Raw genomic sequence first — 12,498 nt, 5'->3', positions numbered from 1 at the left:
AGTGTCATGTAGTGGAGAGAGCACTGGACTAGGATTCTGGAGACCTGGGATCTGTTCCTGGCTCTGCCACTGGCCTGCTGGGTGAACTTGAGCAAATCACTTCCCTGCCCTGTGCCTCAGTTTCCCCATCTGAAAAATGGGGATAATGATACTGCCTTCATTTGTAAAGTGCTTTGGGATTTGATGATGAAAAGTGCTATATAAGAGCTGGGTAAGAACTGAGCTCAACTGTCAGAGCCCAGGGTGTAATGTGGCGAGGAGAAAGGGCATAGGTGACAATCCAGTGAATGCAAGTGTGTGTTGTTTTAAGCATGCTACCACCCAGTAGTTGTGGCTCTGTCAGGTGTGTTTAAGACCTTCTCTTCAAAGACAATGCCAGCAGAGCCAGCGGGTGACCAAAGACCAGAGCCAGCTGGTGACCAAAAAGTCTGAGGGTCCCAAAGATATCTATCTCATAGCGTACACTGGCAACAGTGGTCCTTGCCAGTCCACCTACCAGCAGTATGAGCCTCATCCCAGTTTACTCCACTGTACTGGATTATAAGGAACAAAGCTCAGCAACCCTTCTGGTAGCTCAGCACTACTTTTTGTCAACTCTTGTCCCCTCCCCTGCAGGTTCAAGCCCTAAGTGAAATCTTAAATATTACCTATGGTAAGGGCTGTTCTGATATTTACAGATGATTGTGCCATTTGGAGGGTTTGCATATCATTTTTAAAATGTGTTCTGTATTTTACTTAATGTGTTTTACACATGCTTCAGGGAGGAGCTGAATTTCCTAATTGCTACAAGGTAAGCACATGAATGGAACAGCGCCAGATATTTAATCTGAATGAATGTTGCCTTTGAACTGCATATGGGGGATATGATGTGCCATCTCATAGTATCAAAGGAGAGTGATACATCTTATTTATTATGGGGATGGTGTAGTGTTCTCTACCGTATATTTTCTAACATTTTGATGAGTCCAGTTTTAAATTTCTGAAGGAGTAAGGTTTCTACCACTTCCCCTTTAAAGTTTATTTCACAGTCTGGTAGATCTGTACTGCAGCCTCTCAATTCTTTTTCTTGTTCTCAGCTGCATTTGAAGCAGTGCTACTCAATCTTTGGGACAACCTCATTCCTAAAATCAAAATGTGGCTTCTCAAGTTTTAAATAAAACTTCTCTGTAAGAATGACATTCTGTAAGAGATTATATGGTGCTGAACAAGGAGTGGAATCCTGGGTCTAATATATATCCGATAGGTATTCTTTTGTGCTGTGGTTTCAGAAGTGATACAAAAAACAAGCCTTGTGGATAAGGGGAAGTGGCAGATATGGTATCTCTTGACTTTGATAAGGCTTTTGATACTGTCTCGCATGATCTCATAAACAAACTAGGGAGATGCAACCTAGATGGAGCTACTATAAGGTGGGTGCATAACTGGTTGGAAAACCATTCCCACAGAGTAGTTATCAGTGGTTCACAGTCAAGCTGGAAGGGCATATCAAATGGAGTCCCGCAGGGATCAGTTCTGGGTTTGGTTTGGTTCAATATCTTCATGAATGTTTTAGATAATGGCATAGAGAGTACGCTTAAAAAGTTTCTAGACGATACCAAGCTGGGAGGGGTTGTAAGTGCTTTGGAGGTGAGGATTAACATTCAAAATGATCTGGACAAACTGGAGAAATGGTCTGAAGTAAATATGATAAAATTCAATAAGGACAAATGCAAAGTACTCCACTTAGGAAGGGACAATCAGTTGCAACATACAAAATGGGAAATGACTGCCTAAGAAGGAGTACTGTGGAAAGGGATCTGAGGGTTATAGTGGATCACAAGCTAAATATGAGTCAACAGTGTATCACTTTTGCAAAAAAGCAAAGATCATTCTGGGATGTATTAGCAGGAGTGTTGTAAGCAAGACACAACAAGTAGTTATTCCACTCTACTCTGCACTGATTAGGCCTCGTCTGGAGTATTGTGTCCGGTTCTGTGTGCCACGTTTCGGGAAAGACGTAGACAAATTGGAGAGAGTCTGGAGAAGAGCAACAAAAATGATTAAAGGCCTAGAAAACATGATGTATGAGGGAAGATAGAAAAATTTGCGGAACATGGTGAAGCTTCTTAAACATTTTTAAAACCTTATTTACTTTACATACAACAATAGTTTAGTTATATATTATAGACTTATAGAAAGAGACCTTCTAAAAACGTTAAAATGTATTACTGGCACGCAAAAACTTAACATAGAGTGAATAAATGAAGACTCGACACACCACTTCTGAAAGGTTGCCAACCCCTGTTCTAGATAATACTTAGTACTGCCATGAGTGCAGGGGACTGGACTAGATGACCTCTCGAGGTCCCTTCCAGTCCTATGGTTCTATAATTAATTAAGATTTGCCATGTTGAAAACTCTAAAAGCTCTCAGTCCTGCAATCACTTGCACAAAGCCCTGAATCATGAAAGCACGTAAGCACCTGCGTAACTTCAGCAGTAAAGCATGTGCTTAAGGGCTTTCCTGATTGGGGTTACTTTCCTAAATTGAGGTCATAATTAGGAGTAGGGTTGGGCACAGAAATCTCTGTATATAAACAGGGTTTGACACACCTGCTATGTTAGTAGAGTGAGTATCATCTTCAAGAGGAACTTATGAATTTAGGAATAATTGCTGAAGCCTGTTGGAGTTTTGCCATAGACTTTAATTGGAGCAATGTAAATATACTGGTATTTTATAGTAAAATTGTTTTTCAAGGCCAGATTCCTATCGCATTTAGATCATTGTAAATCCAAATTTAATTCTATTGAATTCAGCAGAGTCTCTGAAGTACACTTGTGAAATTGATCAGAATTTTTCCTCTTTTTTGGGGGGGGAGGGGGCTTACAACCATAATGTTTGTATTTACAATATTCTCACCTAATGGACATGAGCATAATTGAATTCACAAGCGCTTTGGAATTCAGATGTTAATGGGACACAGATGAAAGTGAACAATTGTTGCTAACAATTTGCAGAAGTCAAACCCACCTCTCTTCCTACTTACCTCCAAACCACTGTTATGGCTCTGAGCTCAAGTTAAGAAAAAGCAGGATGAAGAAATGCATCATGCATAATGAACTTCCAAATGTGGGCTCTAGCTAGGCACAGGACAGAGCAGATTACACAGCAGAGGGCCCTGTCACCCACTTCTGGAGGTCAGCACTGGGGACTAGCAGTTTAGGAAATGCACGTGGGTAGGTGGCCTCTGAGACCCGATAACAATGTGCTGGAGCATAGGTGCCTGTGAGAGCAGAACAACACCCAGAGTGATTAACGTGATTCCTCCTTTCTGAAGGGATAGTTTTGTAAAGGAGCAAAAATAGCTATTTTTGACATAGGGAATCTTTCAAAATAGTGTTAATCAAAAGCTGCAGTTTCATTCACAATTAGCATCTTCTTTTTAAATATAATTTTCCATGTGATATCATTATTGTACACTGTTTATAGGTTCTACCAAAACAACCCCCACCCAGACAACCACCACCGCCACCCAGACAACCACCAACCAGACAACTACATCAACCAACACCTCAAAACCCATACAATCAACAGCCAGTGTCACAGTGACCACTTCCAAGACTATGTCTCCTTCCAGCTCCGTAACAGGTACGTACTATAGACTGCTGCCTATTTCCCACAGTGTGCTAACTTATATTCTTCTGTTATCTGCATTGCTCTGCAATCTTGAAAGCTTGCTCTAAGTATCTCTGGTTACTTTAGCATTAGGAAAAGGCCATTTGACCCAATGTGCATTTGAGATTTTTAAATGGCACAACATGGTTGTGAATTCATATTCAGGAAATAAACATGCCAGACTTGCAGTTAATTGTAGTTTTATCTGATTGGGCATTTTAGACTTGTTTTTCCATTGTTTACGAACTGTGGCATTCAAAATTTCCTTAAAAGAAAGAAGAATCTACTGAGTTATTGATGTAAATCTTGAGTAACTCCACAGAAAGATTTACACAGGTATAATTGAGGTCAGATTCTGACCTGTCAACACTTAAATAAGAAGGAAGTTTTGTTAAGATGACTTAAGAACGTAGGACTCTAAGTCAATTTTGAAAATGTTACCTGGGACTTTGAAATGGGCATCCTACTCCTTTAAGACATTTTGAAAATCCAATCCTCAAGCTAATGTAAGGACAGTGTACTCAAAGGTTAATGTAAGATTTGATTTGTTTTTTTGTTGAGGTATTAGGGGATGGAATTATATCTCATACACTGTTAGTGGTGACTCAGTATTTTGAGTTCAGAGACACTTGTGTTTTACAAGAACAGTTAACTGATATGATGGATTAGATCGTTTATACTGACCTACCAGTAGGGTACTTTTTTAGCAGCTGTTCATCAGACCTTCATATGACCAAAATATGTCCTCTCTCTATTGCTATGAAAATTGAAATTGAAATCAACAAATACATCAGTACAAACATAATAGGTAACAACTGTGCATTGGAAAGGTGACACACATTAGATAACATAATAAGTCTCTCTTATCTCCAGCTTCTGTTATTCTTTGATACCAGCTAAGCCAGTCACACTTGTTGAGTTCAGTTAGTTGATGACTTACAACCTCCAGATGCTGGAGAAGAATTTCCAAGAGTTATCTCTGTGCCTATAACAGGGAAAAAACTGTAACGACAACACCATCTTACCATCTTGCAACAGTTATACAGTTAACTAACATCTGTTAGTGTGCTGGCAGTGAAGACAAGAAAGACTCTACTTGTTGGCTAAAAAGATAAGCCATTCTCTCTTCTAAATGAGAGCCAGGTTGGGTGAAAGCCTGTTATAGAAGACAGCAGGAACTCTGCAGGAGGCTAAAGAACTCCTTTTCTGTATTTCTGTCATTCCTTCAGTTCTGTTTTCTTTGAAGGCAATAATTCAGTTTGGGAGAGGATTTCATCATAAGCGCCAAATCTAAATTTCCAGTTGAACTCAACTAATAATCTAAATAACCTCTTTTTGCCCAATACAGCTCCTGTGCATAACCATTCCATTTAGGAAGTATAGGCCCTACTGAGCTTATTTAACAGCATGTCCCTGGATCGGTCATTGGCGGCAGGGGTTGAATTTGGGACTGCTAGATCTAAACACATGAGCCTCTAGTGCCTGAGCTGAAAGATCTGTTAGCCAAGACTGTAACAGACTCGTGAACCCCTGTGTGTGGCCAGGCACCAGTAGAGGGGGACAAAGTGCCACACTGAGTGAATTACACTTCACATCTGACAACCTTTACTCATATGAATATAAAGCTGTCAGTCAATGTTTCCTAGCAGGCAGCTGCTGACCCAAACCACTTTCATCATTGACACTTATAAACAGATCATGTGCTTCAAGTTAGGTGAAGCCTTTTAACGTGGGAAGTGCCTGTTAACCTCACTAGGTGCCATGGCACATTTAGTTGGCCACATCAGCTCAAATTGCATCTTTTGATTGGGATGTTCGAGTGGTTAAACCACTTGGGGATTGGAATCTGCCTGGGCGAAGGTGTAGGGTGGGTTACCCAGGCGCATGATCTCTGGGGCAGGAATCTGTCATAGGTGGATGGTGATTGTGCAGGTTTCTGTTGGGCTGAATAGCTGTATCTACAGGTGGGAAACCCAGTTTTCCCAACCCACTGAGTTAGGAGTTAAGGCTATGAGTCTTGATTCAGGTAGACTGGTATTTCTAAGGAAAAGTGTGTGGTAAAAATATATCGTAGCACAGGAATCTATGGAAATGAATATTCAATTATGATTGATCGGTTTGTTTGCTGTTCCAAAATTCCAGCTATCCTGTGGATCTCTGGAAAGCACCAACCTTGAAGAGAGTTTGTCGCGCTTTCCACTCCATGCCTGGCCAGCTCCACTGACCGGGGCAGAAAGAGGTGTGGGGGTAGAGGGAGTTGCCTGCCAATTGGACTCTTGCCAACCCCTGTGCAAGTGTATAAGGGAGGAGAGTGGCTCCTAGTGCCATCCTCCTCACTCATTGTATTTGCTGAAGCTGGCCAGAATCTGGCACTTAGGAATGTGGCTCTGGGTTCCCGTGGAGTTGGTTCATATTTTACCAGCAGCACGGTATAATGTTGTCATCTGAGGTCCTCAGATGATGTGATGATTGGGCAGAGAGTATATAAGAACCTAGGCAGATAGAACTACAGTCTCAGTACATTACATCAAAAGTTACAAGCGTCATAAAAACTGTCTTTTTGTTTTGTTCTTAGCCACGCCAAAATCTGCAACTGTGCTAGCCAGAACTTCCAGATTTGATGTGGGCAGTTTTTTCGGTGGCATTGTGCTGACACTTGGAATGTTAGCCATTCTCTACGTTGGATGTAAAACATATCACTCAAGAAGAGGTGTTCAGTACAGAACCATGTAAGTTTTTTGGAGGCGTGTTCCCCTGTTAATTTGTTGGTTTCTTGTTGGAAATGAAGAGAAGAAAATGCTCTACTTTCTTGCTCAATGGAGATTTTTTTAAAAAAAGGCAGGTCAGTATCTCAGCCGCTTAGAGCCTTCATCAGTGTCACCTCCTCAACTGATCCTTATTTATTCATGGGGCCTATCTTTATTGGGGATTTTCTTGCTTAGATTTTAAGCTACTTGTTTGTACAGTGCCTAGCACAATGCACCATTATGCTAGGCACTGCAATAATACAAATAAATAATAATTCTAATCTGTTCTGTAAAATCCTTTCTTACTCCCCTGCCCTTTGGCTAGTCTACATTCATTCATTCTGCTTTTTTTGTTGTCCTTATTTATGTCTGACTGATTCTAATCTTGTTCCACTTCCTTCTCCATTTCCACTACAGGGTTGGGGTTGGGTTTTTTGGGGGATGGAGGGGTTAACCCTCAGATCTTTTGAGAAGTTCCTCAGAAAGATATATTGATCATCTCTTGTTCTTTGCTTTCTTCTTTTGCGTATTACTGTTATGGTGTAATTGTGCTGCCTTTTAGAACCTCCAGCCCTCTTCCAAAATTTTGCACGTTAATATTTACTAGAATTCTTCACTGCTGAATATTTCTTCCATGAACTCTGATGCCTGAAGAATTCTCTCTCTCACCCAGACCCTTATCTCTCTTTCACATCCACACACTCACCAGTCCTATCATTCCTTGGTATTCTGCATATAGCTACTCTTCCTCTACTTTCCTCTCTATCCCTCCTGTACTTATTGTACCTATCTGTGGTGACATTCCAGTAGCTGTATGATCAATAAATAATCATTTGTCGGCACTTTTATTTCTTCTTCCTAGTTTCTCATTCCTTTCCATCTGTGTATAGACTCTTTTGATGGTATTTTTTCTTATTCTTCATTTTCTGTAGTAGAGCAATTCCGCTTTCTATGTTATCCTGGATGTGTTGGATTCACATACCAGATTCTTGGAATTAAATTATCCCTCTTTCCCCCTTACAATCTACCATAATTTACGGACTGGCTAACAAGCCAGTTTTGAATCCAGGGTTTATTACCCCATCTGCTTAAGCAGAGACTGTCTAAATCAGTCACCCCTCATCACAGAAAGCATTCCAATGATCTATAGCCAACATTTAGAAACTTAAGCCTAACCTGGGGCACTCATGTTTGAAAACGTTGAAGTGAACCTCAAATCCTCCTCTCTACAATACAGGCGCATCCCCTGGTTTGTCGCCTATCTTACTCTTGACTCTGCAAGAGATCACATGTATTGAGTCTGCCTTCAGGTCTCTTCCCAAATCCCTGAAGTCAGATAACTTGGTCTTTTGTTTCTTACCTAACACTCCCTTCACTTGTTCCTATATGGGTTAGAGTTAGTGGAAATGCCCCTATCATTTTCTATGTTTCTCATCACATTCATTACCAGATCATAGAATCATAGGCTTGGAAGGGACCTTGCGAGGTCATCTAGTCCAGTCCCCTGCACTCTTGGCAGGACTAAGTATTAGGATCCTTCATCCTGGTGCCTGTTTCTTTATATGGGTCACATCTTGGGCTGGGTTCCTTGCTGTAGAGTCACTAATTAGGATCACTTGTCTCTGCTTTATTTTTTAATCCCATGCAGTACTTGTTTCTTAGTCACTGATCAAGCTACTGCATATTTTTGGTTTATTAGTGGTATGTTACTCCTTCTTGTAGGGGAACAATAGCTATTTTGTCAGGACATATTTCAACTGTATAGGTTCAGAGGATGTCTTTTGCTTTTCTTACTAAGCTGCCTTCTGTCTTTTTCCATTGTGCACTACTGTCCAAACTGTAATCTCACCCTGGGGTGTTAGACCCTCTGGGACAGAAGCTGGAACGTCTTTACACTGGATTGCCTTACTCCCTATCGTTTCCATTCTCCATGTCAGTTGAAGGTGTTTGTTTTACTTGAGGTGATTGTTAGAACTTGATAGTGTCAAGGGATTCTGGTACATCTCCCTCTTTTGAATTCTGTTTGCTAGTCTCAGGATCCATTGAGTCTTGGCTCCACCCCCTCATTATCAACACTGACTCTTCCAACACCCCATTGTTCATCCAGCCTCCACCAGCCCCCTCCAAACAAAGAAGCACATACAAGAGTCATCAACTAGCTCTTATTTTCAGCCATTCTTTTCCCAGTATTGCCAACCCTAAGCATTCAAAAGTCATGTTTCAGCACCCCTTCCCCCCCAAGATCATAAGATTAGCTTAAAATCAATAATTTTAAAAAATGGGCATTCTTTTTATTTGCCTTTTGTTTTTTGAGTCTTTTGATTAGTGCTTTTTAACTTTTTCTCCACAACAATAAGGACTAGAAACATCTTTGTTTACAAGGAAAGCTGAGATGCCTCATGTACTCACATGACTCCAGGCTTTGAGAATAACATCATATCTTGTGGAAGTCTTCATGAAATTGGGAGTTGGCAATGCTGCTTTTCAAAGCACTGTAGTGTTAGTTGCCCCTGTCCTTTCACAAGAATCGCTCTACGGAATACTCCTCTCTGATTTTACTCTCCTCCGTTTTTAAAAACTGTCTTGTCTGTATTTTTCTTGTTAGACCTGTATGGACACTTAGGAAATAATGACCACATTGTCAAAATAGCTATTGATAAAAAGCAGGTAAAGTGAGGTACTTGATCGATTGGAATATATGATATACCAATTAGTGAATCTGAGTGAAATGCACCCTGGAAGTTAAGAGCTGGTTAATGAACCTATCAAACGAGTAAAATCTATTTTGAAAGGGGTGTGGATAACTGAAAAAGCATTAGACAATTAGGAGAAAAAAAACAAGTGTTTCTCTGAAGTGATGTCCTGGTAGTTACCATTTGGCATCTTTAAATCCAAATGTTAGGAAAATCTAGAAGAAATTGGAGAAAATATAAAGAACAGATATCAGGGGTCTTATTTTCAGAGCAATGGGCACTAGCAGCTCCCTCCTGGACTTCAATTGGAGTTTTGGATGCTCAGCACTTCCAAAAGTCAAGGCCGAAAAGGTTAACACAACCATAAGCAAGAAGCAATGCAGGTTTATAGAGACAAATCAGGCTAAATAAACTTACTTGTTTTTTCTGATTAAATCAATAATTTTGAAATTTTAAGAGAAGTAAGGTAGATGATGATCTGCCACCAAAACTCTCATTGCCTTCAACCATTATTATACATCAGACATTTTATTTTGATTGCAAGTTCTCCATCATTAGCAAAGCAGCTAACGCAGGCAGTCATTACACATCAAGAAATTTGTTACCAGAATGCCCTATATTAAAATCCTGTTGTTATTAATAATTATTTATATTGCAGTAAGACCCATAGATCCCACCCCAATTGTACTAGGCACTATACAAACGTAACAGAGAGATGATCCCTGCCCTGAAGAGTGTACAATCTGTGGGTCAATGGAGCCATTCTTTTTCTAAAGCCAATTCTTTTTTCTAAAGCCAAAAAGGGAGCATCAGATATCCAAAGAATATAGGATTGGGCCTGTGTGCAGCAAGAAAAAATGTTCTCTTTGTGTTCTGGTGAAATACTTGTTGTTTCTCTTAGTTTGTGTAACTGCTGTGGTAATGTCTATGGGTAGTGAATAAAACACCAAGTAAAACATTTGATGTGTAATAGCAATTGAAGTCACAGGAGTGTTGGGTGAACAAGACATGCAGAGCCCAAGTGTTTTGTTTGTCCAAATAATACACTATTAGCCATTTGTTTCAAAATGTTTACCTGCCCCAAAAAGGGTATCTACATTGGATTGGGGTTTTCAGAAACCATTAAAAAAATGCAATCCAGTACATAAATTCATGTAGAATTAACACTAGAAAATTGTCTTGTTTGTTTTTAAATAATTTCATTTTTGAGAGTAAAAGAGAAGAGAAAGAAATAGTGACTAGCTTCAATCACTAATATAGGCAAGGGAAGATAGAATAAAATGTACCCATTGTGAACTTTGGTAGTTACTTAGCTAGATGAATGAAATATGAAAACACTGCAATGTCTTATATGTTGAGCAAGGCTTAAGGCATGTGGTGAAAGAGAAGTGTTTTAACATCAGGCCTGGTTCCGAGAAGCACTGAGTAACAGAAAATCCCATACAGGCATTGTGGGTGCTCAGCACTTGCCAGTAGCAAATAAACCTTGCTAGCAATAAAGTGGGTCATGACATTCTGAAACTTTTGATATTGTGTTGTAGACCATTGATGCTTTTGCAAATGATTAATTACCGTGTTTCTGTTACAGTGATGAACATGATGCTATCATTTAAAGATACTTCAGAGAAGACAATGGGGAAATTCCACCCGATCACTGCTTGTAGAACATCTGTTTGAAAAAGTTTTTTTCCTTTCATATAGTCCCAGTCTCTAATGCATCCATAGATCTGATCCTGCACAGTGTCAAGATCTTCCCAAGCACCCTGAGCTCCCATTTATTTCAATGGGAGCTGGAGGAAGTTAGTACTTTGAGAATCATGCCCTGTTGTTGATGCAATTAAAAAAAAAATCCTTTAAAGTTCGTTACCTAATGATGAACTGAAATGCTTTTTAAAATAAATGCATAGAAACTTTGAGATACCAAATCATTACCATAATATACCACGTGACATTACAATTGTGAATGCATTTGATTATTGCCTACATACGCCATAAATGCGGATGGTTCTACGCTGGGTACAACAGGCTGAAAAAATACTAGTTGCAGTTAAGGAAAAATGCAATAGGCTTGGCAGGTAAAATACAAGAGGAACTGACTTTGCTACTATTTTGTATTAAAATGTATTTATTTGTAACTTGAAACTTGAGATGAACTTTTGTTAATGATTTGGGAACCTCAGACTTTGTTTTTTAACAAAAATATTTCAGTTCAGTGCTGATGCTAGTAAAGGGATGTAAATGTTGTAAACTATCCAGAACAGGATGATAGAAAACGTACTTAAAATATGGTCTACCGATGATCAGTGATCTGTGGGCATATTCCTTGATGGGTCTGCCCAGAGACTACTGTTCATAGTGGGGGGACACAATTTAAACGTTCTGGTGGTATGCAGCGGGGTTCAGGGCAGGGCATATCAACCCTGGCAGAAATCTGAGGGGGCACGTGACCCTATGTGCTTCTTCCACCATATTGCCTCTGGGTCTGCAGAATAAAATATAGCGAGAATCAAGCTGTGGGGAACTGGGAGGGGGAGGAGATACAGTCTATGCGAGTACTTGTCTCTTATGAAGTGGTCTATAAGTTGAAATGAGCTAGATAATCATTGTAATATACAGGTTTTATTTAGAATTAAATTAGTGGTTCATATCCAGTAAGTCACAATGGTATGATTGAGATAAATTGTATTTTTTTTTTTAAAAGGTTTGCCTCTTACTGTGAATATGAAGATTTCCACTGAAAATTGTTCTAGCTTGAATGTAATTTAAAATCCCTGCTTTGTTTTATTCGGAAGCTTTATACAGGGTTTCTAGTAGGATTTTAGGAAGAGTTGGGAATAACTCTCCAAATGCAAGTGGTAAAATATAGTATGTAGGATAGCATTTAAAATATATATCTATGCCCTACATTCTTAGCATTGTTTGCAGGACCTGGTGCTGCTGTACTAACACATTATGTTCTAGTCCACGGGTGGCCAACCTGTGGCTCCGAAGCCACATGCGGCTCTTCAGAAGTTAATATGTGTCTCCTTGCATAGGCACCGACTCCGGGGCTGGAGCTACAGGTGCCAACTTTCCAATGTGCTGTGGGGTACTCACTGCTCAACCACTGGCTATGCCAAAGGCCCTGCCCCCACTCCACCCCTTCCCGCCCCCTCCCTCAGCCTGCCGTGCCCTCGCGCCTCTTCCTCCCCCCTCCCCCCCCAGCCTCCTGCATGCCACGAAACAGCTGATTGGGAGGTGCAGGGAGAGAGGGGGAGGTGCTGATCGGCAGGGCTGCCGGTGGGTGGGAGGTGCTGGGAGCGAGGGTGGGAGCTGATGGGGTGCTGCTGATGTATTACTGTGGCTCTTTGGCAATGTACTTTGGTAAATTCTGACTCCTTCTCAGGTTGGCCACCCCTGATCTA

The 12,498-nt window shown here is 40.4% G+C and overlaps 1 protein-coding gene across 1 annotated transcript in view; it reads left to right on the top strand.

Moving 5' to 3' along the window:
- The window catches only part of TMEM123 (transmembrane protein 123), a 29,307-nt gene extending 17,024 nt beyond the window's left edge, over positions 1–12,283 (top strand). The window contains exons 4-6 of the mRNA XM_024215671.3: positions 3,469–3,627; positions 6,230–6,383; positions 10,683–12,283. Of these exons, the coding sequence (XP_024071439.1) occupies positions 3,469–3,627; positions 6,230–6,383; positions 10,683–10,707 (338 nt within the window). The 3' untranslated portion in view covers positions 10,708–12,283. The remainder of the gene's footprint in view (positions 1–3,468; positions 3,628–6,229; positions 6,384–10,682) is intronic.
- Positions 12,284–12,498: the final 215 nt, after the last annotated feature.

This window comes from Terrapene carolina, unplaced genomic scaffold, assembly GCF_002925995.2.
Source record: "Terrapene carolina triunguis isolate 2854851 unplaced genomic scaffold, T_m_triunguis-2.0 Scaffold97, whole genome shotgun sequence".
NCBI classification, from domain to species: Eukaryota; Metazoa; Chordata; order Testudines; family Emydidae; genus Terrapene; species Terrapene triunguis.
The sequence above is the reverse complement of the archived record's forward strand: the minus strand, read 5'-3'. Positions and strand labels throughout refer to the sequence as shown.